The sequence below is a fragment of the Lepisma saccharinum genome, chromosome 3, assembly GCF_977018435.1.
Source record: "Lepisma saccharinum chromosome 3, izLepSacc3.1, whole genome shotgun sequence".
NCBI classification, from domain to species: Eukaryota; Metazoa; Arthropoda; class Insecta; order Zygentoma; family Lepismatidae; genus Lepisma; species Lepisma saccharinum.
In genome coordinates this window covers 71,838,558-71,863,434 of record NC_139231.1, presented here as the reverse complement: position 1 = coordinate 71,863,434, position 24,877 = coordinate 71,838,558, and the positions used below count along the sequence as shown (strand labels likewise).

General features: G+C 35.9%; 1 protein-coding gene across 2 annotated transcripts in view; it reads right to left on the bottom strand.

Moving 5' to 3' along the window:
• Window positions 1-24,877, bottom strand: part of Ndg (Nidogen) — a 98,897-nt gene that overhangs the window by 5,567 nt on the left and 68,453 nt on the right. For both annotated transcript variants that reach the window (XM_083118762.1, XM_083118764.1), the window contains exons 18-24: window positions 21,134-21,354; window positions 18,149-18,302; window positions 13,297-13,425; window positions 9,004-9,114; window positions 7,251-7,422; window positions 6,267-6,439; window positions 3,498-3,606 (exon numbers count right to left, since the gene is read on the bottom strand). In XM_083118762.1, coding sequence (XP_082974888.1) covers window positions 3,498-3,606; window positions 6,267-6,439; window positions 7,251-7,422; window positions 9,004-9,114; window positions 13,297-13,425; window positions 18,149-18,302; window positions 21,134-21,354 — 1,069 coding nt within the window. The remainder of the gene's footprint in view (window positions 1-3,497; window positions 3,607-6,266; window positions 6,440-7,250; window positions 7,423-9,003; window positions 9,115-13,296; window positions 13,426-18,148; window positions 18,303-21,133; window positions 21,355-24,877) is intronic.

Below are 24,877 nucleotides of genomic sequence, written 5' to 3'. Positions count from 1 at the left end.
CTGCAAATATAATACTTGTATGGAAACTGCACTCACTATCATTTCAAACGATAATGACTTGACTTCAAACTTGTTGGCAAATCTGCAAATGTTCCTTCTCTGGGAGAGGTTTTGAGGTAGTAAAAGTATCTCCAGATCTTTATTTCTATTTCACCTAAGGATTTGGTTCACATAAAAGGGAATAATCCACAATTTTCCCTGTCACAGTCTGTCCTTTGTATTTGTCTTTCCTAAATTTAGCTACATTGTAAAATCCAAGAGCATGGGAGGCCCTCAAATTTGGTGTCCCTTAGCTTCAACATAGTGCCAATACCCTCTCAAACAATAGTTTATAACAGGAATTTGGTAGAAGGGTTAGGGTCATAAATAATAAATGCAACTGCATACTGCAAAGATTTCTTTTAATAAACAGCAGGTTTACAGTTCCCATTTCCTTTTTTGTATAGTATGTAAACTGATTACATATAGAGCTGTATCACTAATGTATGTTTAGTTTATTTTTTCCCTTCTATTCTAATGTGATCATCTGTACAAAACAAATGATTGTGAATTAAGATTCAACAATGCTGTATAAATATTTCAGAGATGCAAGGCTTTGTGTGGTAGCATGTCACACACCCATAGCAGAGGCTTTTAACTAACCCAGACAGAAGTCTGAACACATACCTTGTTGGGGAGAGAGAGACTTATTATTTTCAAATGTATAAGATAGTTGTAACATGTTGGTCATGATTGGATGATATTCAGCGAACAACTTCCTCACAATTCATTGCATGAAATCATCTCCCCCTCCATATTTCGACCAAACAGATCAGATCCTACATTAAAAACATGCTTGCAGAGCATGTAGCCGCTGTTACCGCAGGTAACACCAAAATATAAAGAATTGAAGAACCCGTCTTAAAATATTATTACGTACATAAACTGGTAATATTGTCGTAAAGTAAACATCGCAGACTGACATTTTTTCTGACACCGGCAAAAGCGAAGAGGAGGACTGATCCGGTACCCTCCACAGGCAACATGAGGAAAGGGTGCTGAGCCCACACAAGGAAGACTTCGCGTCGCGGCAAAGACTGACCGCGGGAGGAGGAGGCGAGTTTTTCGCATGCCTGTTTAGCCGGCGCAGTTGCTGGTGATCCTTACCGGAAACATACCAGTGTTGCCATATTCAATTGACAGAAAAGAGCTAAGTCGCCTAATCGTGTCTATCTTACTCTGAAGGTGTCCAGTCACACTGGGGAACGATGGTGCAGTGGTAGCATCGCCGCCTTATAATCAAGGGATTCTGGGTTCGATACCCGGTGGAGGCACAAGTGATTCGGATCCAACTTTAAACTGTCCCGATTAGCATTACTGTTCATGAAGTGGACTTAAATCGCCAAATCAAAATTTTTAAAAATCAAATCACACTGGGGCAAAAGCAAACTACCAAGTGATATTTTGTATTTACACTAAATATCAGCGATTATGAAAGTCCTCTTTGTCCTTCTTCGACATCATGGGCGAGAAAGAGAGGAGAGGGATGGGTATGGTCAAGGGGTCTGCTGTCCTTCTAAAAATGTCAACCTAAAATTCTATATTTCACACATATAATATTATTTCGGTTACAGGAATTTGTGATAATTGTTGATAATACTGATTGAGATTGACATACGTTGTCGCAGGAATGCAATAATTTCGGATTGAAGCAATGTTTTTGAGGTGGTAGAACTGTTTTTGGGTGAAAACAATACTTACAAGCATAATTTCCCGATTGTTATCTTAGCATGCTCTGAAGTGTCAGGTGTCGCAGGTTCGAATCCTTAGCAAGAAATGGTTATTTCAATGTTCGTTGTTATTATTTTACTTACATAATTATAAAAATTAATAATTACATACACAAAGAAATAATAATTTTATTTCAATAATTCACCATGCATCCTCATCGTCACGATTATCCTATAAAGCGAAAGCCTTAAAGGTAGCAAAGGACATAAAATATACGAAATAGTAGTGGTGTCAGAAATGAGATTTCAGTGGATTTAGCGAAACATGGGAGTGGGAGTAGTTAGGAAACAGATGAAGACTACATCTACTCTACATAGCTACGTCTTATTTGAAACGAAAAGTTTCGCGATTTGGGCAAATCTGGTTTCAAAAGAACTAAGATGGCAACATTAGTAGAACTGGACTTCTTGCAGGTTCTGAAGGAAATATTGGGGAAGGGCCGATGCTGAGAGGGGAGGGGGCAAGGAGGGTGCTTCACGTGTTACAAAAGTAAACAACGGTTTGTGGGAGGGACTGTGCAGTGGGAGTTTTGTGACTGGTGTCTTTCGTCTTTATGTTGTTTTCGGGCATTGTCAATTAATTAATGAAGCTTGCTCCGAGTTCCGAGGTGGCGGGTTCATCCTATCTGGACAGTGTGTGTAATCGTGCGATAGAAGATATTTTGAAGCAATCTTTCGGTTTGTTATTTTGCAGAAAAAAATCGAAATTGTGGTGAAAGGGAGGCCAAAGCCTATTTTGAACGATCTAAAAACCAAGTCGTCTGCTGGATATGACTGACATTTCAATGTTTCGTGGTATAACGACTATCCGTGGTTATGTGGATGTGTGCAGTTGTCGAAACTCTTTTGTTAGCCATGTACTCTATTTTCGGGTGAAAAAAAAACATGTCGAATTCAGATGTGGATAACATGAACCATGACCATGACGCACCCAAAAATTCATATTCAAATGAAAAACTTCTCTTTATTACAGCAAAATAAAAGTTTTTTGATTTGATTTGATTGATTTTGCTTCGCTTGTGCCACTTTTGGCTAATTTGCAAAGATGGGGATGAGTGATGATATGATTAAATTGATGAATAGACATCACAAACGCCCATGCCCAAGCTAGGGATCTGGGATCCGGGATCCCAGCATCATATAACTATTTTCAAAGTCGGATTGATCTGCTCTATAAGTAGTCTTCGATGTTTCTGTAAGTATCAAATTACGTATTATTGTGTCAACAACCAATGTTTGCGATTTCACTTTAGTCCTTATGTCAACATTTTTTTTCCTGATTAATAACTTTACCAAAATCTAGTATTGAATTGCATACGTAACAGATTAATATTATATGATTAATATTAATATTATTATACTTTTGAAAATCCACGCCACGCCACTGCATGCTTGGTAAGCATTGTGCGTATGATCTTTGCCAAAGTGATTCTAGGTATGATTATCATGATCATGTGAGGAATGTATACGTGTAAAACAGCAAATTTCTCACTGAAATAAGGCCATTCATATGCTTTTCCTTAACACATGCAAATCAGTTTGCCCAACTTCGTGCTGTTTTTTCCCAAAGTGCACTGCATGATGATGTCAAGTTGAATATCATCCATTGGAAGAATGTTCTATCTGAATTAATAAAATACAATCTTGTTTGTCACACTTGAATACTACAATTTAAAATTAGAGGAAGACTTTCTTAAGTCAACAAATTAGAGATAATCATACACTTACGTATTCCAATCAGTCCAGTAATAATTATTCTGGTAATGTGTCAAACCAAATGGGTAGTGTAAGTCAGATATAACTGTTCTTCGAAGTGAGCTCCCTATTCCAATACATTCTGAAATCAGAAATAAAATACAAATTTTTAACATAATTTAATCCCTTAATTGAGTAAGATGTGTGAAGATATACGTGTATACATTTCTGCTGCAGTTAGTTTATGACGTGTTTGAGTTGATCTCTTGATTACTCACTCAGTAATACATAATTTATTTGAATCAACTCTCTGTTTATTTTTCCACACAGTTTTTTCGTTGTGATCAATTTTCCTATGAGGATGTGAAAAATAGTTTTAGATGCTCATGAATCAAACAAATTTACCCTTGGTCAGCATTTGAGTGTTTTGCTATTGGGAAGATTTTTATAGGACCCTTAAATGACCTACTTTAGCCTATTTAGGTTACAATTCGCTATATTGTTACATTTTATATGGTCTCTTGTTATCCCGTAGATGAAATTGTGTATGTGTGTGGTATGCCCCTCCTCCTCCACACATAGTCCAAGTCATTGTTTTGTAATTCTCTGAATGTTAGTGATAATGGTACTACATTAGCATGCAATGTTAATTGGACATTATACATTGTCTAGTACTTTATACTATACTTATTCTAACACTATGTTTCAAGAGAGCACCTCTTCTCTTGTCTTAATTTCTTTTGCCGGTAGTGAGAATCAAACCTATAACAGACCTGTGACTGGAAGCATTAGACAATGGATAATGTCCAATTAACATTGCATGCTAATGCTCATTGTTGTGTGATGCAAATTAACATTACACAGAACAATTCTTGCTACTGTTTGCATGGCACGGTGCAATCCCAAAGAAAAGTATATTAAAATGTCCTTGATTAATGAATAGCAGGTGGACTTTCTAAACATTACCTTCGATTTTCTGCCAAGTTTGTAATTCAAAGAAATAAAAAAATAGACTAAACTAGTTTTTTTTGTGCCATGTCTATCACTAAACAGCATAGCAGAAAGTGGCATGACTTCATCACACTAAAAGTCCATATTTACACTGCTTTTGCAACTTTTTTAATTACTTTTTTCTTTAACACATCATGAAAGTTAGCTCAATATGTTCATTGTCAGACTTGTGATAGCAGGAAACACTTTCTCTTCAGTAGTTGTGGGAATAATGATTGTTTAAGAATTGGACAAGGCTTCTAAAGTGTTTGCAACTGACTGTGCTTGACATTTTTTTCTCTTTTCTTCCATTCTGACCACTACAAGTAGGCTAACCCAGTGGTTCCCAAAGTGTGTGCTGTGGTGCCCTGGCATACTGTGGCAGGTTTACAGGTGCGCGTGAAATGTTCCAACATTTTCACTGAAATTACAGTGTTTGTTCCAAATATGTGCTTAATTAGTACTTTTTACATATAAAAATGTTTCTGAATTTGAAATATGTGTTTGTCTTTTTAACTTTAGGCAAGTAACCTAACTACTCTAACTCAGCGTTGCAAGTGTTAGATAGGCCCACATTCTGACTTGAGCGTCGCGGAAAAAATCTTGAAACACTAAGGGTGTCGTGAAACGAAAAAGTTTGGGTACCTCTGGGCTAACTGAAACATAACATCAGCCAGATGAAATCTATATGATCACAAAATTTTAATTTCTGTAATGTTAAATTACCACATGCAACATATAGTACATTCAGTTACACACACACTCACTCATTCCCCCCTCCCCCATTTTAGCATTCTCCTCACAAAATCAACTTACAACTATGTAAAAATCTGTGATTAAAAATGTAGGCTTATTTTCATATTTATGAGAGTAGATTCTGCATTTTTATGATTTCTAATTTTCATTTATTGAAGTTGTCTCAGTTCAGATTAGTATTTTATTGAAGTAAGTCTTGAAGCTTTCCTGGCAACGAATGATGAAAAGATTCTCCTGGGCTATCAACAGGTGAGTTGTGGGAAAGATTCCAAGCTTTTGAGAGCTAATGTCACTCTCACTTCTACCCTGAAGATGAGAGTGATGTTAGCTCTCGAAAGCTTGGATTCTTTTCCAACAACTCACCTCGTCGATAGCCCGAGAGATTCTTTCCTGCATATCAGTGCCACAGTGCACACTGAACAATATAGTTAAGAAGTTTTGATACAGTGGTGGCAATTACAAAACTGAGAAATTGCTGAAACATATGGATCTGAGCGTATTTTCATTCTGCCCCATCTTACAATCATGGGAAATTTGAAAATAAAAAAAGAAAATAGTTTATGTGCTGCCAATAATGGAAATCAAGATTATTGCATGGAATGAACTGATGTATTAAAAGTGACATTGAAAAACTAAAGTTTTTATTTAAAATTTGTCTAATATTTATTATATTATTATTAATATTAAAATACAAAATGTATGTTTGAAGATATGAGCATTGGTGTAAGAATAAAACTTCGTGTAATCTGTAGGTTTTTGTAATACAACTTTTTTTTAGAATTATGCATTTTTAGAGCTTAATTTGATACTTTGCTGTTCTATTTTAGGTGTCTAAAATAAAAGCTCTAAATTATTGAAATGTCAATAAATGTTTGGATATTGTTCATTAGTTATGTAATTTATTTTTTTAAATAACTGGAAATTTGATAATAACATGCAATGTCTAAATATATGTGTATTTCTGCTTTAATTTATTTGTGGAAATTTCATAACTGTTATTACTGAATTTTTCTTTATCTTCATACTCTGTTGCACTTGACTAGAGTGGAAGCTTACCTATTGTCTTTTTTCCAGCATCTGTCCAACATAGCTCGTCTCTGTCCAAGTCCAAGGTGAGGGAATTTGGGAGCTCAATGTTATCTCGGACAAAGGATTTTCTGTCGGAACCATCCAAATTGGCCCACTCTATCTTGGGATTTTCTCTATTCCAGTCAGACCAAAACAACTTCCTGAAAATGCAATACGTGTGAGTAGTCTTAAGTTTATAATAAGGGCAACAACATTCTTTAAGATCATGCTAGAACAAATATTAATTCTATTTATCTTTAGTGAAATGCCAATGCATGGTCTAAGTACAAAATGAAAAAAAATTGTTTTATAAAGCAACAAGGTGGTATTTGGCCAGCAACACTAAAGACAAAAATGCCAAAAAAAAAAAAACACTTTCTGGAATATACAATCAGAACTGTGCCTGCCATTCAAAGGAGGATCTTAAGCACTGAAAGGTCCCCCAACAGAATTTGAACCCATGGACCATTTATTATAAAATGATAGAAAGTTTCAAGAAGAATAAAATGGAAAGAAATTACATCAAAGTGGATATCAAATTTTGCCACCTGTCTCTCAGTACTTATTTACGTCAAAACTTTTGCTGATTTCTGATCTGGAAAAAAAAATACTTTTTCAGTTTTTAAAATATTTTTTTTTTTTTGCAAAGATCTCTGACTTTCATGATTCTTTCACTCTTGAGTTGATTTTCCTGACTTTTCAAGGTTTTTCAGATGAATGCGAACCCTACAATGTTTTTGGCCACCAAGGAAGAATGCAAATACATACTTGTTTTTGGTTGTTTTTTTAATAAAAGGTAAGTTCTAAGTTGGAAGCAGTTTCATGAAAGGTTTGCATTGACAGTTATTCTCTCCCTTTTTATGGAATTAAGTATGGCATTTGGAAGTAAAACACATTTTTCATTTGCTAAAAGTAAGGGTCCTTCCCATTCTGTTCTAAAACATCACATGCCAGTTCTACTTACATACATACCCTCTGCTGGGATGAACTGCGATTCCTCTTGGATTTATCAGGTTCTCTGAAACAAGCACAGTCCGAAGTTTTGTTTCTAAGTTAGCAACTTCTATCGTGTCCTTTGTAGAATCCGTCCAATAAATGTTTCTTGCTATCCAATCAACAGCTATTCCCTCTGGCGACCCAATATCTGGTTTCAAAAGCAACATGTTGAGAAGTAATTAAAAAGAGAATGTGTTGAGAATACATTTGACCTCATGTTGTACATATCTTACAGGACATTACAACTAGGATGTAGCAGATTAGGTTAGTTTATCATAATATCTCTACAGAATACACAAATGTCTTTGCCTACCCACTGGCATAGTTATAACTAGGGACATTGAATTTTCGCGATGTGCGAAATCGCGAAATGTAAAAAAAAGATTCAATTTTGAACATTCTGCACGTAACTACACCCCCAATGATGAAATATGCATGAGTTTTATTCGCGAAGTAATGCGAAATGTGTGCTTTTCCACAAAATGAACGCTTTTTCGCGAAATAACCGTGAAATATCATCAAATTAAGTAGAAAACACGCAAAAACCGGCAATCGAGGTTGCACGCGCAAACTGTCGATTTGTAACGAAACGTTTGCCTAAAGTTTCCTACCACTAACAGCTGAAGAATGTTTTATCTTCGATCACATCAGGAAGACACTGCAAATTTGGATTTCCCATGCACATAATCTCAGTTCGAAAACTTCACTCCCTGTCAAGCTGCATTCCTTTCTTCCCCCGAATGTCTACTCAACTTCCAGTTTCATTGAACTTGCTAGCTGTAGCAGCGATAAGATTAGTCTGTTCCCACAGATCGAGGGAAACAATGGTGTCATTGGTGTTCAATCATGAATGAATTTTGTTTATCATCATGTGATTTTTAACATGTGTTTGTTTATGTGCAGAAGTGATTATTTTATTTGTTGGACAGCAAGGATATCCTTTAAATACATACAATGAATAAATCACTTGAGCTATGCAATTTAGAAATGAAGTGATTTTGTGTTGATGTTTTCTTTTTGGTTGGACAACTAAGTACTTGTGCATGTGTACAGTATATAAAAATGAAGTAGTTTATCAATTTATAGGTCTTTTGTATGTTGTTTCCTCTCATAATGAAAAAGTGTGTGCATTTTTTTTTCACCGCTGGTATATACCGCTGATCTAACATTTTATTTACCGTTCTCCTAACTTTTTATTTACCATAAATTTGTGTCCCTAGTTATAACATTTCCACTTTGTAATTAAAGGGTCCTGAGTTTGATACCCAGTAGAGGCATGTAGTGGTTCGCATCTCACTTTAAACTGTATGTCCAATTCCAATTATCCTATCTGTGCACAAAGTGGATTGAAACTCAATCTCAAAACTTATACACAAAAGAGGACTATTTCACAACTTCTTAGGTACAGTTCAAATTTACATATGCTGGAGTTCTCCACAATCCCCAAATGTATGCCTAAATTACACTTAAGGCTACATGCACTTAAAAAATTGCATTACTGATCAATGCCCATTAGCTTGTATGAATAAAAGAACAATTCATAATCAACAAAAAGTCTATTTTACTTGAAGTTGATTTTTGGAGTAAACATTCCTCTGCATGAATGTAACAGTATTGTAATGCTTGTACTGTATTTGAATGTCTGCACATGCATGCAAGAGAGAGAAAAATTCATTGTTAAACTTCATGAAGTATATCAAATACATCAAGCACCTGAAGCAATACTTACTGTCGGATAGAAAATTTTGTCTGTCTGTTCCATCATACTTCGAACTTTTGATGGTCTTTCCGGTAACATCGCTCCAGTAGACTCTTCCTTCCAAGCAATCAATGTCAATGCCTGGAACAAAAACATTGCAATAGAAATGAAAATTTAGAATGAAATTGGTACATAGCAAAACCATTAATATTACTGTAAACTTTATACTTGTAGTGGCTAACATTTTGACATAAGTATAAGTAACATCTACTTGTGAGGCTACACTATAATGGAACTATAATGTGGAAATAATTCCAAACACTAATTTATTTATTTATTTATTTATTAGCATCCATTCAACTTTTACAAAAGTTTGGAATTGTCACATTGTACATGCACAATTAGAATACATCTATAAAACTACAGGCATAATATAAAATAAATTAAAATAAATGCATGCTCAATGTTATTTTCTTGACAAATTGGCCAAAAATTTGGTTTCTATATTTGATGTTTGCTTCATCTGCTATGATAGTATGTACACATATATACACACACAAACACATATTGAGCATTAAATAGTCACCTATATTTACAACTACATAGATAAACAGAATCAAACAGACAACAGTTACAAAGGAAAAATAAAAAATAAATACCTAATGATAGGGCAGTTTCATTTTGTTACATTATTGTTGTTATTCCTGCCACTTACGGTGTCGATGTATTCTTGCACTGTGTAAAAACAATGTTCCCTTAGGAATCTTTTTAGATGTAACTTGTACACTGGCAATGAATGTATATTTTATAATGCATCTGGTAGCATGTTTACCATTATATGTTACCCCTTTTTGGTAGAATGCCTTATTGTGTAATTCCATACGTAAATCATTCTTTCCCCTGGTGTTGTAGGTGTGGTAGTCCTTATTTGCTGTGTATGTATTTTGACAAATATTCATGCATGTTAGGATTTCATATAGGTATATGCATGGAACTGGCAATATCTGTAATTCTTGAAATAATGGTTTGCATGGTGCATCTGTTGGAGCATTTGTCAGAATTCTAGCAGCTCATTTTTGTAGTCTAAATAATGTAATGCTTTCGTTCATGTTCCCCCCAAAAATGATGCCGTACTGTAGTACAGAGTGAAGGATGCCATAGTATAGTGTTTTTGCTGCTTCTAGATTTACTACATTTCTTACTGTTTTTATTGCATAACAAAACCCACTAAACTTGTTTGCTGTAGCTTCAATTTGTAGATCCCACTTTAAATTTTCAAATAGTTGTACGCCAAGATATTTTATGTTAGAAACATATTCTATGCCCTGATTTTGAAAGTTAATTTCTGGTGTTTCACTGCTACAGCTGTTGATTTGAAATCTAATTGCATTTGTTTTTTAATGTCTACCACAAGACCATTTTTTTCTATCCACTCTGAGATGTGTGTGATTGTATTCTTTATGTTGTGATTTAACTGTTCCATGTTTGTTCCTGCTATAAGAATGGTTGTATCGTCAGCAAAGAGAGTTGCATTTGCATCTTAACTGTTTTGTGAAAGGTCATTGATGTAGATTAAAAAAAAGTAAGGGTCCTAAAATGGATCCTTGGGGTACACCATGCGTTGTTTCTTTGATCGATAATTTTCCTTGTTATTAGCCTCATCGATGTGAGTTATTTCTACTATTTGATTCCTGTCCGTTAAATATGATTTAAACCATTCTTTTGCGACTCCCCTGATTCCATACTGGTCCATTTTTTTACCAAGATTTTGTGGTTGTCAGTGTCAAATGCTTTTGTTAGATCAAGACAGAGCCCTTCACAGTGTGTTTTAGTGTTATGTTGTCTTTGTATTTTTCTATCCCTAATTCAGTTTTCACAATATGCCACAATGGTTTTTTGTTTGTTATTTGAGTCTAGGATCATATTGCTATTATAGTCTCTTTTTTTTTTTTTGACTGAGTTTTCAATCTCTTTTTTTTCTTTTAAATATGAATTGAATGTTTCACTTTTGAATTGGTGTCTGCATTTATCCATTGTGATGAAATCTTTCCAGTTTTCTTTGATGTCAGGTGTTATCCAATTTGATTTGGTTTCAATGTATATTTGTTTTGTTATTTTGGGAAATGCTAAGTTAAATGAGTATGAAAAGGCAGACAGCAATGTCTCGTATGCACCATTCACATCAGTTTGATGGTATAGGACATCTCACGATTCTCTACTTATTAAGTAGATAAAGAAACTAAAAATAGCTTCATTAAATTATCTTTTTGTGGTAGTGTCTATATGGTGTGTGTTTGTATGGTTTATGTTTTGTGCTGCAGTATTTTTAATGCATTGTGTGTCATGGTCTGAAAAGCCAGTACTAATTGTATTGACCCTGTATACAAATAAATCAGTGTTTAAGAAAACCTGATCAATTGCTGTTTTTGAATTTGAAGTTATTCATGTGGGTACTCTCACAACTGCTGTCAGATTGTGAGCTTTCATGAATATTTCTACCTCATTTCCTATTTTTTGACTCAGGAAATCAGCGATAAAATCTCCTATTGGTATGGATTTCATTTTTCTTTTGGAATAAGCATCTAATATTACATCTTGTTTTCTAGTAAAGTTGTTGATATTACTGTCGGGTGTTCTGTATATACAAATTAATACTAGCCTAAGTGGTGGAAATTCAACTATGGAACTTTCAAATTCTTTTTCCTCATTCAGGTAATTGAACTGTTTGCTTTCTTTTACCTTAATGTTATTTTTTACAAATATGCATGACCCACCCCTCGTTTTATTTTCTCTGCAGAAACTGGTTGCTAGGGTAAAATTTGAAATGCTTATATAGTTAAGATCTTCTTTTCGCAGCCAGTGTTCTGTCAGACAAATTACATGTTAGACAATTCATTTTGTATAAATATTTCTAAATTAAGCATTTTTGCTGTGGTAAGGCCTTGTACGTTTTGATGAAATATATTTACATTAATTGTTGCATCTTTATGGTTTACAATAAAAAAATCATCTTTAAGTTTGCCCGGAACACTCCTTATTCTATCGGATGTTTTTCATTAATTCTTTTATCATTTTCCACTTCCTTGTCTTTTCAACTTTTCTCACTTCACTGCAGTATTCATTTTCAGCTTCACTACCTTTTTCATCACTTACCATTTTACTGCATTTGTCACCATTTATCACAACACAGACTTTCCCGCTATTTACCAAATCACTGTATTTCTTTCCATTTACCACTTCACTTCCCTGATTATTTATGTGTTGCCATTTCAGTTCAATAAAATTGCACTTTCTTCTTTGGTTTATGATGTATTCAGTTATCACTGTACATATTGATTTTGACACCTTTTCTTTCCCAGATTGGTTCAGATACATGCCGCGATTTGTGAGATTGTTCCTTTCTAGCATGCTTACATCTACAATATCAACATTACTAAAGTTTTTGCACAGGTGTCTGATATTCTTGTTTGTCTCTTTTATGGCCACATTAACACTAGATTCTGATATGAGATTGTGTCTCGTTGGTATATTGACTATGATCACTTTGGAATTTCTTATTTCAGGTAGCTTTTTTTCCAATGTATATACCACATGGTGACCTTCATTGCATTCTACATTCTTTGAACTTGCCATTAGTACTACACAGCTGCTGATTTCTTTGTTGCAACAATTTCCGCTTTTTGTATATTCTTACTTGTTCTTCATTCATAAATTAATCAAAGTAGTTCTAGACATATTGTGGATAAAAATATGTAAATACAAACATGCAATCCAAATGCAGCTTAAGTTGAGAGTTTTCGACTTGTGGTCCATGGTAATAAATTTGGCATGAACCAATTTCATCATACTCTATGGCACCCCATAGTGATATAACAGGTAGTTAACCTACAGTAATGCCATACTCATTTTAGAATGCAATTATTTAATATTTGATAGTCTTTAATTGGTTTCTGTTGATTAGTAATTATTAAAAGTTAGATTGAAAGTTTAAAACTGTTATGTGCTATTTCATCGTTAATTAATTGCAAGTGTCACCATGTAATTAGTGTACACAATTATTTGTAATTACCATGATGTAACAGTGTTAGTTCACTATCCGCAGGTAACACTGTCACCTTTCAATCAAAACATCCTGGTGGAGACACATTGTGCAGTGGTTTGGATCAAATATTAATATCAATTATTTCATTTTATCTGCTGAGAGTTTTTACATTTACAACAACCAGTATTCATCTTTCCACCAGTTGGTTTGTTTTTAATATTTGCATTTATTACACCCTAACAAACCTATCATAGGAATACAGTGTATAAATATACACATACCAATAGCCAACTGAAAGTATTGAATCTGAATTGGTCTTCCTCTGTTTCCTGGTGTTGGATAGAAGGGGATCCTCAATGTCGTCATTCCTTGGTTGACAAGAAGAAAGTTGCCCTCATGTTGAGGTATTTCTGTTTTATAAGTATAAAAAAAAGGTGACGTTAATAAGCAAACGATTATTTTTAAAGTATTCACTAGGCTTATAATCAAATATGTTATTATTCATTATCAATTTCAAGCAGTTTGCTACTTTTAAGTTTGGTGCAAATATACGAGGCTTGTCCGGAAAGTAAAGATACAAACACATTTGCATGTTAGGGGAAAAATGTGTACCAAAGTTGGCAACATTGGCAGTAACCGTGAACTATACGACGAGGATTGGGAGTGAGTCGACAGTGCTGTGCTGAGTCTTGTGTGAGGAACACACATTGGAAATGTCAGCGGCGATACCGAATCCCGCCAAGTGTGAAGTGCGCGCTGAGATCAGGTTTTTGCAGGCACAAGGAAAGTGTCCATTGGAGATCCACCGAGAAATTGTGACTGTGTACGAGAACATAATGAATCGTCAAAATGTGGCGAAATGGTGCCGTGCCTTCGCAGGAGGTCGACGTGATGTTCATTATGAAGAGAGAAGTGGGAGGCCGTCACAACAAACGGAGAGGCATGTTGTCAAGTGGAATCTGCTTTATTCATGACAACACCCGCCCCCATGCAGCGAATGTCACCAAGGATCTGCTTGCAGTTTCAATGGGAGGTCCTTCCCCATCCGCCATACAGCCCCGACCTTGCACCCAGCGACTACAACCTGTTCTTGTACCTCAAGAAAAATCTTGGTGGAAAAAAACTTTGCCGACGACGATGAAGTCAGGGAAGAAGTCACAACTTGGTTCCAGATGCAGGCGGTGGATTTCTACGATTCAGGGATACAAAAACTTGTTCCGCGTCTGAACAAATGTTTGGACAATGGTGGCACTTGTGTGGAGAAATAGCCTTTGTATCAGTGTATCAAGTGTAACTTTAGTTGCGAGCAATACATTTATTTTATATCTTATTTTTGGTTTGTATCTTTACATTCAGGATAAGCTTCGTATGTTTGTATGTTATTACTGAATGAGCATTTTCACAATTAGGATGCTGCAATTTAAAATAGAGATGGACTGATTTTAAATTATAACTATCACTGTTCAAGTATCATTACTATAAAGTATTGGAATATGTAGTTTCACATTTTTGACTAGCAGAACTTATAACTTTAACCTTTAAACACCCGTGGGGTACACATATATATCCCAGTACATTACATAATTTTAAAGTGGACTTTGGGAACATATTGTGGCTCAGATAATGTTCCAGAAAACTATATATGTATTGATACGTGGGCTTTAAAATGTAATTGTAGTGTGAGTTATTTGATTGTTGTCACAGTTGTGTGATGCAATAGGCGAGAAAGTTCCAGACATTTAAAATATGCATTGTTGCACTAAATGCAGGAAGTGAAAAATAAGACATGTATAGTACAGTCATGGCCACTTCTGGGTTGTAAAGATTCCATTGAAAGTTAATGCAATTGTTATAACCCAGTAGTGTCCATGACTGTACAGTAGTAAACCAAACTTTGATCACCTTTACCATGAAAACCGTATGAGATATTTACACTGGGTTTTCTGCATTATATAGCCTCATCTATTGTGATATTTTCAATGCTTAACATTACACTGGTCTGCATGGGTAAAATTGTTTTTCAAATTTTGGGTGTTTTATATGTATTTGAACTCGCTGATTCTGAAAATGACAGTGGTTTTCCCCTATCATGTAAGATTTTCTAACAATTCAATATTTATGAACTTAGGTCAGAAGTTCAGATGTTGGTCACTAGATGTCTCGGCTTACATTGACAGCAATGTGTACACGATCCTGAAGATAGTTTAAAAAAAATCTTTCACAAATGAATCTGCTAAAAGCAGTATTATATAAAACTTGCTTTTTTGTCGTGATAACAACGCTCTAGCAAACAATCTTATTGTAGTTAATTTAGAAAACTTTCATTCCCCATTTTCATTCATAAAAGCCCGTAATGTAGTAGTGCCATATAACGAACAACATTGCATTTCGTGGGTGTCGTAACAGTCCAGATGTGTTTTGCTACATTTGTGGTGAATTTGTTCCTAAGAGACAAAGACAGAACATTTCAGATTTTGTGGAGAAAACTTATTACGCGTACTTTCATATCAAACTTGGCAATCAAGATAAATCATGGGCTCTGCATAAAGTATGCCGCTCCTCTGTAGAATCTCTACGAAACTGGACTAAGAAGAAATTGGAAGCTATGCTTTTTGGAGTTCCCATGGTATGGAGTGGAGAGAACCTAAAAATCATAGTGACAATTACTACTGCTGTTTGTGTGAAGTTATAGGACATAGTGTTAAGTAAGAAGCAAATATTCCGTCAGCCATCAGACCTGTGTTGGAAGGCCCTGACATACCTGTTCCGACAGTGCCATCCTTTCTTCAGTGTGTTACTAGTGATTCTAGTTCAAAAAGTGACAACATAGATGTAAGTGAAAAGGAAGATGACATTTATGAACCCCCCGAGTGGCTCTTGTGACCCGATACGTTTCACACAAGGCAAACTTAATGATTTCGTTCGAGATTTGAGGCTAACTAAGGAGTTTGCCAAATTACTTGGTTCTAAGCTGCAGGAAAAGAACCTTCTGGCCTCTAGCAACGTTCTGGCCTCTAGCACAACGTTTGCCTGGTACAGACATCGAGATAAACAGTTTGTGTCCTACTTTTTGGAAGAAAAATCCCTTGTATATTGTTGTAATGTATCTGGTTTAATGAATGAGTTACGTTTTCCTTATGCATCAACTGATTGGAGACTATTCATAGACTCGTCGAAAACAAGTTTAGAATGTGTTTTGTTGCACAATGGAAATAAAATTCCATCTGTTCCTATTGCACATTCTGTTTCACTAAAAGAATTATACAAAAAATTGAAAATGATTCTGGTTAAAATTAAATATTTGGGACATGGATGGGTAGTGTGTGGTGATTTGAAGGTTTTGGGCATCATACTTGGACAACAATCTGGATATACCAAAATGCCATGTTTTTTGAGTGAGTGGGACAGTAGAGCAAGAAATGAACATTGGATAAGAAGACAGTGGCCACTACGTCAGTCGTGGAATCCAGGATCACAAAATATCGCGCATGAAAGTTTAATAAATCATGACAAGGTTATACTTCCCCCTCTTCACATTAAATTAGGTTTAATGAAACAGTTTGTAAAGTCACTTGACAAGGAGGGACAAATGTTTCAAATTTATTTGCAATACATTCCCATCGCTAACATATGGGAAGATAAAGGAAGGTGTTTTTGTATGAGCCCAAATCAGAAAGCTAATAAAGGATGGAGCCTTCGAAGCAACAATGACTCAAGTTGAGAAAGTAGGTTGGATAACATTTAGGAGTGTGGTAGAAATTTTCTGGGAAACAAAGAGAGCACAGACTATGAAGAAATTGTTGAAAATATGTTGAAAAAATTTCATATCCTAGGTTGTAACATGAACCTAAAATTGCACTTTTTACATTCGCAACTTGATTACTTTTCAGAGAACCTAGGACAAGTGAGTGAGGAACAAGGAGAAAGGTTGCACCAAGATATAAAGAGATGGAACAAAGATATCAGGAACGTTGGAGTGTAAATATGATAGCAGATTACAGTTGGACATTAACAGAGAAATGTTACATGAAGAGCACAAGAAACTTAACCAAAGCTTACAGAATGAAGTGCATGAAAAATAACTAGAAATATGAAACAAATAATAAATTTTTATTTTCTTGCATTTGACTACGCACTTCTGGTGTTTTTAAAGGTTTATTTTGTGTTTGCATATGAAAATAAATAGTAATATTTAGTTTAGTAAGCTCTTTTTTTTCTTCAAAAAATCCGATAATGGGTCATATATTACATAATATAAGTGCACATTTGTAATTTTTACCCATCAATTTGTAAAAAATTCTTACGTGATAGGAGAAAACTGTTATTATTTTTTAAATCAGCATGTCTTAAATAGTAAAAATCACGTATCAAACCAAAAACAATTCAAAGTTGATGTTAATATGCAGACCAGTGTTATCAGTTTGCTCCATACAGAAAATTCTATAAATTAATAACTGACGGAAGGCAGCCTTAAAAATTTTCCAGAAATGCACTTTTCAGCGAGAATAATATATAAGAAAGTATCGATTGGTCATGATTAGGCAACTGATGTCATGTTAATTTGTCATTTGCAACCATTATAGGTCATGTGTAGCATTTGATGGTTTTGGGACAGGCTATTATATGACTTAAGTGAAAGAGTGCCATTTTGGGGGCATATTAGCTTAGCTAGCAACACTAGAATGTCGAAATTTTGTCGACAGATGCAAGCAACATGTACCTTAATATTGGCCATACATTTACATGAAAAAATCATAAATCATAATGGAATGCTGTGTATAGTTTTTAATGTGGAGTTTGATGGCACTTAATGCTGATGAATAAATGATGCATGATTATGTGGTGTAGTCTTTTAAAGTGAACTTAGTACCTTAAGTGTAAATTGTGTGTGTTTGGAAACACAAGCTAAAAATGATAACAGGGCTAGAAGGATGGGTGTTATTGTTACGCCAATTTTTTTACAATGTGATTGTAAGAGAAACACACTAGTGACACCTGATAACAACATAACAACTCCTTAATACTTGCAAGGGACAATAAACAAATTGTGGATGAAAGCTCCGTTTACCTTTTATTTGTGCACCTCTAGGCCAAACCAAACCAATAAATTAAACATTTGCATGTTTTTCTTACCTTTGCAAGACAGTCCATCCCCCGTGAAACCTTCCTTGCACTGACACAGGTACTCTCCACTGAAGTACACACATCCAGCATTTATATCACAAACAGAAGAATCTTGGTAGCAAGATCTGCTTGGCCTGCACTGGTAGCCATCTCCTATAAATCCCTGAAAGATATTATGTAACAGACTTCAATTCCAACATTTATAAAGAATATAGAGCTCCAGAGTTATGCAGCATTTGGAATGGACATCATTTAGTGAAGGGATGCTTGCTCAAAAGTTTGTTATAAGTTCACTTGATGCTCGGATAGGCTAATTGGGACTGGACCTAGAGTTTTAAGGTATCAAACCTAGGAACCCTCTATTATCACTGTGCCACCTGGTACGCTCAAGCGTACCACGCTTGACTCAGAATGGTGCTTGTATGACTCACAATGGTGAGAATGCAATAGATTAAGTATGTTGTATGCAACTTTTCCTGCCTGGGGGGATAGTAAATCACTGCAGTCCCTTGCCAACCTTGAGCACTGAGCTACGAGATATTTTCATATTTTGGTGTAACTGCAAGAAACTAAAGAACGTTTTCTTAGAAGTCCCAAATTGCCCATGACAAATACAATAATATCATTATCAGTACTCCCATACCTTGCTCAATGAATGAAAATAGTTTTTTTCTGTAGTGGGCCATTTTCACATTCCATATTATTACATTGTTTCTGTTGTTCGTTCACTTACTGTACTCTTTTCTAATGAAACAATACATCAGTAGGGGTAACTATTGAAAACAGCACTCAAATTCTGAACTAAGATTGGTCACTGCAACACAAGTAAACATAATGAAACGGGTTGTACAGGCACCTAGCCAGTGGGAGGGCTAAGGGGCTGAAGCCCCCTCTCCCACAAAATCCTACAAACATATAATTTATATGTTGTTATTATTGTTAATAACAGAAATGAAGTTAATACCACAGTAAAAACTGTGTTACATTGAAAAGAGTTTAGTGTATAATAGAGAAACCAGGTTATATTTTAATATTCTACCATTTAATTCAAAGAATAAATTTATCCACAGCTTACAAAACCTATAGTTTTCTTTGTGAGAAGTCACAGAATAGTTACAAACTTTATGAGTAAAATTTACCACCAACTGTTAAAGCCTTTGTTGAATGATTGTGTAAAAGTTAATAACAAAATACAATAACTATGATTTTCAGTGCACTAACTGTACAAATTTATAAAAAATAATGGACAACAATTGTATTAGATGTTCACTGATACTGTGGATAGAATAGCAAAGTCTCTCCATTTACATAATAATAACAATAAATTTATAAGGATATTGGTATATTTTTAATAACTTATAATAATTATTGTAAAATAACAATAATTATTATTGTCATTATTATTTGTACTAATCAAGTTTTATCTATGGCCTGACTCTTCTACAAATATTTCTGGCAATGCCTGTGCTGATAAGGGATGACCCCCCCCCCCCCCCGAAATAAAATTCTGGCCACGGGCCTGTATGTTATTTTGTTAAAAAATAAAGGAAAAAAACATTAATAATTACGGGCTTTAGGTGGCCACTAAATTAAAACCAGGGGCACATGTGGCCTGCAGGTTGAAGGTTACTGCATTACATAATGCTGTTTTTTTTATCGTATATGTCACCACATGGGTTGTAACCTCTATAGCAATTGTTGATTTTCTCATTTCTTATTATGTAGCTGTGATCATTCTTATGCAGTAGTAGAAATAGAAGAAAATTATGGCTTCAGATGGAACCCTTCCAGAATTATGACTAAATTAATAGCAACACCTCTTCGCCTGGGACTTCTTGGCCAAATTAGCTGAAGTGGCCAAGTTTTGTGCCTATTTTTTAGGTAAAATATGGACTATTGAGACATAATTGATGAACAATTTACAAATTATGTAATAATTTTTTGTATCTTTAGCTTTGTGTCCAATTCTTAACATTTTTATAAGCTTTTACTTTTTTTTAACTGTGAAGATAATGAATACATTGAACATATATTTGGCACACTTTATCTGTCTTGAATAAAATATGGAAATTCCACTTCAGAACTTTTGGCATAACTTATTTTCCCAAAGGAATATTTGTAAGGACTTCATCTTTTATTCTTCTTTGTAGGGTCTCTTCTGATTTGCACTATCACCACTCATATTGACTGTCTTTCCCAAACACATCCTATGTTCAGGGACGAACAACATGTGACCAAACAGCAAATACACCCCTTGAAGACTTGAGACAAAATGAGTCTGGTCTACAATTGCCATATTGAACTGCTGAAATTCATGTATTTGTAATGTCACTAAAATTCTTCACAATTGTCCATGTTGAGTATAATTATATATGCTTCTGTAATACTGGTTATTATCCCAATAATTTGTAGACCTGTTCATCATTGTACAGATTCTTTAATTTTAAGTCTCGCATTTCAACTAACTTCTGAATTGGAATTTATTTCTGTAACCCAGGAAGGGTGCAGAAAAAAAGGCTTTACAACAGAAGCTGTTATATTCATTTTAAAGAAATTATTTATTTATTTTACGTCTCCAACTGGAAGTGACAGCCTGTGGAATTATTGATAGCATATTGTTTTTTCCCAGATTTGATTCTTAAGAAAATTACATTGCAGTGGATGTGCGGAAGATAACAATCTACCCTTAAAGCTTCAAAGTAGCTCTTCTATTCCTCATGCACCTGAAGGAGCCATTAGAAAGGTGCCAAAATTCAATCGCTCCCCATCAGTTTAAGTCAAACTATGAATATGTTGGTAAGGGTACACTACTCTATTTCAAAATGCATGTTGAACTTCAGGTTAACCTGTCTGGACCTAAATAGCTACCCTGAAGAAGCGTACAGCAACACCTATGCCAGAGCAATCAATGCCTTTTAATAACTTGATCTGAATTTTACTTTTCTTCAGCAGAAATTCATTCACTGAATGTAAGCAGTAAATGCTGATACTTACATCTCTGCACACACATCGATATCCAGCCTCAATTGGATCGTAAATGCATTCAGCATGGCTGCCGCAATTCTTCAACACATTGCAGCCTATGACAGTTGGAGTGCAATGCTTCCCATCACCTGAGAACCCAGGATTGCACTGGCAATGATACTGGAAGTTTGCATTGTCATAAATGCACTGAGCCTCTTCATGACAATCATTAACTATATTACAGCCAGCATCTAGAGTGAATGGGAAAAAGTGTTCATTAATGTAGGCTTCAACTAACAATGAAAGTTATTAATATACAAAATTATTGTTGTTGTTTCTGTGTCCTACAGTTTCCAAGCTGGAAACGAACTTCTAGCAGACTCCACGTACAGGAAACTCCCCCGAGATCCCACAGCAGCAGTTGAAAGGAAGATCAGAGCGCTTTTAAAGAAAACATCTTTCCCCGAAACCGATTCTGGACAAATTAACACCGGACGGAACAATATCTTCATGACTATACTGACTCCACAAATACATAAGACCGCAGTACCATTAAGACCGATCGTCAGCCCCATTGGATGCCCAACGTATATATTCGCCAAATTCTTGACAGCCCAGCTTCAACCACTTATAGGGAAATGTGAACACCATAGGAAGAACTCTGCAGAATTCATCAAGATGCTGCAGCAGATCAGAACATCACCAGATGACATCTTAGTCAGCTTCGACGTAGTGTCACTCTTTACCAAAGTGCCACTTCAAGATTCACTGGAATTACTAGAATGCCACTTTACACCAGAAATCATCAGTCTGTTCAAACACACACTGACCTCTACCTACTTCAGCTATGGTGGACAGTACTACAAACAAACTGACGGTGTGGTAATGAGATCCCAGCCTTCTACAGATATGTCGACAACACCATCATCTGGCCGCATGGTAAAGAAACTCTTCAGCCATTCTTAGACCACCTAAACAATCAACACCCAAATATCAAGTACACCATGGAGACTGAAAAGAATAACAGCCTGCCGTTCTTGGATATTCTCATCAAACACAAGTCAGGTGGATCCTTGGGACACAGTGTATACCAGAAACCAACTCACACCGATCTATATCTCAATGTCAGCAGTTTTCACCTCCGGTCTCAATGAGCTACAGTACTCTCTACTTTATTTCACTGGACCATCTCCATCAGAAACGCAGAGCATCTATCAGAAGAAATACAACATCTTCACATGGCTTTCAAACAGAAAGGGTACTCGGAACACAACATCAACAAAACATTAAAACGAGTACTGTCCAAGAAGACCAGCACATCGGGGAATCTGGGCACATCAAAGAATCCAGACACATCGGGAAATCCAGACACATCAGGGGACACGGACACTCCAAGGAACCCAAACCAGAAGCGTGCACCCAGCAGACAGGCCACCCGATTGGTCCACCATCTTCACTGTGATCCCCCCTTCCACAAACATATATACACCAGGTTTACGCTCAGAACTGCACTTCTACCCTGAAGATGAGTGACGTTAGCTCTCGAAAGCTTCGAATATTTTCCACAACTCACCTGGTCGATAGTCCAAGAGAATCTATTCATCATTGGTCTCCAGGAAAGCTTCAAGTCTTACTTCAATTATGAAGGTTACAGAGTTCTGTAACATTTTGTTGTAATAAGAGACTGTTTTGAAAAACTTCAGAGTGCACATGTGTTTCTTTTTAATAGTTCCCATTGGAAGCATGACAGTGGCAAGTACAATTGAGACTGCTTTATAACTCAGTTCTGCGTAATTCTGTTTTATACAGAAGATTGTTCACTTTATATCCGACCATTTTTGACGGGTACTCACCTTAAGAGATACCGCGCCGCCACCACCGATCATGTTCTATTGGACCCCCAGCATTGTGGACTATCGCCCGGCATCTCAGTTTCCATTGCAGCAAGCTCTGGTGCAGGACAGGATTGGGAATTCTGTCCCACTCCTCCCTGCAAGCTTTTCATAGACCATCCAGGGTGCATGGGCGGCGATGTTGAAGACGTCATTTCAACAGTCCAAATGCGCAAAAAATCATTGGACTGGCATCTGGGCTTTTCACAGGAATGTCTTCAAATGGAATGACATGAATTCCTAATTCCTCTGCAATTTCCTGATAAAAACGTAGTGATGTTCTGGCGGTATGACTCGAAGCCTTGTCCATATGGATCATCACCTGGTTCACGTCCATTCCATACAATTGTGGGATGTCTCTCCGATAGATAGGTGTCAGAATGGAGTCTTGGAAGTATCTGGCATTCACTTTCACGTTTTTGTCCACCTTGCATATCATCAATTTACCCTCATATCCGAATCCCGTCACAACCATAAAGCCATGAGGGCAACTTTCCCTGCACTGACGAACAAAGTTGCTGCGCCCCTTGCCGTCAATGTCACGGTATGTGATCGCCCGAATGTCAATCGACAGGTCCCCCCTCGGACTACGAGTGACACTTTGCTTGTAGCCCTTCTCCTGGTGCTTTTCGTGGGTAAATGTTTTGCAAGGAGAGCCTGTTGTGTGTAATGGGCCACAATAGCTTTCGCAGTAGTCACCCCAAGTGTTAACCCATTCTCCCAACACTGTTGCATACGTATGAAAACTTAGCATGGAAAAGGGCCATTACGTAACCCTCCCAATACCAGTTGATTTTCGGCGCCATTTGATAACATTCACTACCAACACTCACGCACCTACAAGGTCAGACACAACACTGCTCCCGCCAGCAGACCCATAGTTCCAGCATGATATGCCAGGTGGCAGCACCAAATCGAAAATGATCGGATATAAAGCGAACAACCTCTGTATGTAAATTACTGTAGGTCCCGGCAAAATATAATTTTAAAACGTGTTAATTCAGTTGATTTGTACGTAACCAAGCTACAACAATGTCACAGACGTATACATTCTTGTTACAAAAACACAAATACGAAACAGGAAATGCGGACATGACAGCGGTCAGTCTTGAGTTGCGAGAAAAATGAGTGCAGAGCGGTGGTGTCACAGAGAAGGCAAGGAGAGGCTGCATGAAATCAGAGGAAAACAGATTTGCCGCAGTTGTTCAGAGTACTATACCAATTTTATTTTGTACATAATCGTGATATGAAAGCACACATGTTTAAAATATGCCAATAGCTGAAGTTTGCTGTGTTCCATAAAAAAATCAGAACAGCGATTCCTTCAGTGAAAGTTGTCAGTTGATATTGGTCGGCCATTGAGAACAAAAAGAGGAAAAGTTACATGCTTGACCAGAAAGTAAAATTAATACGAGAAGTGGATGCTAATCGACATAAAACAATTAAAGTGACAAGTGTAATGTACTTAAGAATCAAACTTTTAGTTTTGTTAATTTACCACTTTATGACAGAAATAACTTGCTTTATACTGTATGTTGTAACTGAAAATATATGAAATTATAATATTTTAATAATGATATGATATGTTATCTAAATCTGATTTGCAAGTAATTCTCAGTTATACGTATTATTTTCTCTTCACCTTAATATACGTGTAACTCGGTTCAACTGTATAACATTGTCAAAAAAAAATTCTGATTTAACCTTTCAGTGTTTTGTGTGTCTGGCTTGAAAATTGTATGACGTAAATTCTGACAATAATTTTGAATTAACTTATATTATCAACTAGTCGACAAATAAGTTTCAGTAATCTGTTTCAAATTTTAAAGAATGTCTCCCTCAAAAAAAAAAGATGTTTGTCATTCTGGGCCTGCCAACTCTA